At 31.2% G+C, this 2,500-nt stretch overlaps 1 protein-coding gene across 1 annotated transcript in view; it reads right to left on the bottom strand.

Annotated features, from left to right (window-relative positions):
• Window positions 1–1,196: 1,196 nt before the first annotated feature.
• LOC135196867 (uncharacterized) overlaps window positions 1,197–2,500 on the bottom strand; it is a gene marked incomplete at its 3' end in the record, with an annotated part of 45,486 nt that continues 44,182 nt past the window's right edge. The window contains 1 exon segment of the mRNA XM_064223642.1: window positions 1,197–1,333. Within this exon segment, the coding sequence (XP_064079712.1) occupies window positions 1,197–1,333 (137 nt within the window).

The following is a 2,500-nucleotide window of genomic DNA, read 5'->3' on the forward strand; positions in this document are numbered from 1 at the left end:
ATAGTATTGCATAAAAAACAATATTTTCATATCTACATTGTACTCATGTAAATTAACTAATCGTTACTCATTGTCATAGTATTGTATGAAAAAAATATGTTTATATCTTCATTGTACTAATCATGTAACTTAACTAATTGTAACACATTGTCATAGTATTGCATAAAAAAAAAAACAATATTTCCATACCTCCATTGTGCCCATTTAACCCTTAACTAATTGGTATTGTAAACATGCTTTTCTTTCTCATATATTCCAATATTTTCCCTTTTCATTTCACGCCCATACAATGTAATTAAGCGATTTATTTCAACGAAAACGCCCAACCTGACCCCACCTCTACCACCCCCCTACCCCATCATCTTCGTGATTTATGATCCTTTGTTGACCTGCAAATCCCCTCACCCTCATTGCACAGGTCCATTTACTTGCGGTGGTAATTGACCCCTAGTCATTCACACTCTCACCCCCCCCCCACCCCCCCCAACCTCCCCCCCCAACCTCCCACCCCCCCTCATCTACTTACAATTATTATTCCTTTAGGGAGTGCAGTGGTTAGTTTTCTGATGCTTTTTTATATAAGTGTACTTTTGCTGGACTTTCAGTCAGTTCAGTTTTCAATTACTCTGGGAGTAAGCCTACATACTACTCAATTGTTGTTCTTGTTGTGGGGTGGGGTAGGAAAAGTCTATGGAAAAGCCTAAAAAAAAGGTCTGAAAAATGTGTTTCGCTTCGAGTTGAAGATACAGGAATTTTAGGATGGGATGTTCATGATTTATTGATGAGAATGAAAATGTCAAAAATAAATAATGCGCATTATTTATTTATTTTTTTTACATGTATATTATGATATATATGTATATATATATATATATATATATATATATATATATATATATATATATATATATATATATATATATATATATATATATATATATATATATATATATATATATATATATATATATATACACATATAATATATCAGCCATTGTTAATTACCTTACCAGCTGAGACAACTGTAAATTTAGCAATCAGCTGATCATTCCATTTTAGAAATCGCAGAAAATAGTACAAGCAAGCAGGTAGAAAGTGACATCCTTACAAACATTCTCTCTCTCTCTCTCTCTCTCTCTCTCTCTCTCTCTCTCTCTCCAAAAGAGGCCAGGTCACGAAGGGTCACGTGAACTCACGTGGATGATCCTCCCGTTGACGTAGAACGAGATGAGGGCTTCCGGTCTGGAATTGTGTGTGGTACAGTTGACTTTCAAAGTATCCGGAATCCGGTAGTTTGGACGAAATCCCGAAATCTCTGGGGTGTTTGGTGGATCTGTCAGTCAACCGAAAAAAGGAAATATAAAAAAGATAGATAAATAATTAAGTCTATTCTTGTATAGATAAGGTTGTTTTTTTATCAGTTCGAGAATTCTAGATTGTCGGAAAATGAAAAAAGTTAGCTATTCTAGTGTAGATGAACGATTTTTTTTATCTGTTTGAGATTTTTAGATTGTCGAAAATGAAAAAAGATAGCTATTCTAGTATAGATAAATGATTCTTTTTTCATTTCGAGACTTCTAGATTGTCAAAAATGAAATAAGATAGCTATTTAAGTATATATAAACCATTATTTTATCAGTTCAAGAATTCTTGATTGTCGGAAATGAAAAAAAGATAGTTATTCTAGTATAGATAAACCATTTTTTGTATCAGTTCGAGAATTCTAGATTGTCGAAAATGAAATAAGATAACAATTCTAGCATAGAAAAACCATTTTTTATCATTTCGAGAATTCTAGATTGACGAAAATGAAAAAAAGATAGCTATTCTAGTATAGATAGATGATTTTTTGTATCAGTTCGAGAATTCTACTGTTGAAAATGAAAAAAGATAGCTATTCTAGCATAGATAAACCACTTTTTGTATGAGTTCGAGAATTCTAGATTGCCGAAAGTGAAAAAAGATAGCTATTCTAGTATAGATAAACCATTTTTTGTATCAGTTCAAGAATTCTAGATTGTCGAAAATGAAAAAAGATAGCTATTCTAGCATAGATAAACCATTTTTTGTATCAGGTCGAGAATTCTAGGTTGTCGAAAATGAAAAAAGATAGCTATTCTTGTACCATTTTTTGTATCAGTTCGAGAATTCTAGAGTGTCGAAAATGAAAAAAGATAGCTATTCTAGTATATATAAACCATTTTTTTGTATCAGTTCTAGAATTCTAGATTGTCGAAAATGAAAAAAAGATAGCTATTCTAGCATAGATAAACCATTTTTTTATTAGTTCTTGAATTCTAGAGTGTCAAAAATGAAAAAAGATAGCTCTTCTAGTATAGATAAACCATTTTTTTTATCAGTTCGAGAATCCTAGATTGTCGAAAATAAAAAAAAGATAGCTATTCTATTATAGATAAACCATTTTTTTTATCAGTTCGAGAATTCTAGATTGTCGAAAATGATCGGTTTTGAATTACGAATAAAACTGTGTAGATTCATT

Source organism: Macrobrachium nipponense, chromosome 18 (assembly GCF_015104395.2).
Source record: "Macrobrachium nipponense isolate FS-2020 chromosome 18, ASM1510439v2, whole genome shotgun sequence".
NCBI classification, from domain to species: domain Eukaryota; kingdom Metazoa; phylum Arthropoda; class Malacostraca; order Decapoda; family Palaemonidae; genus Macrobrachium; species Macrobrachium nipponense.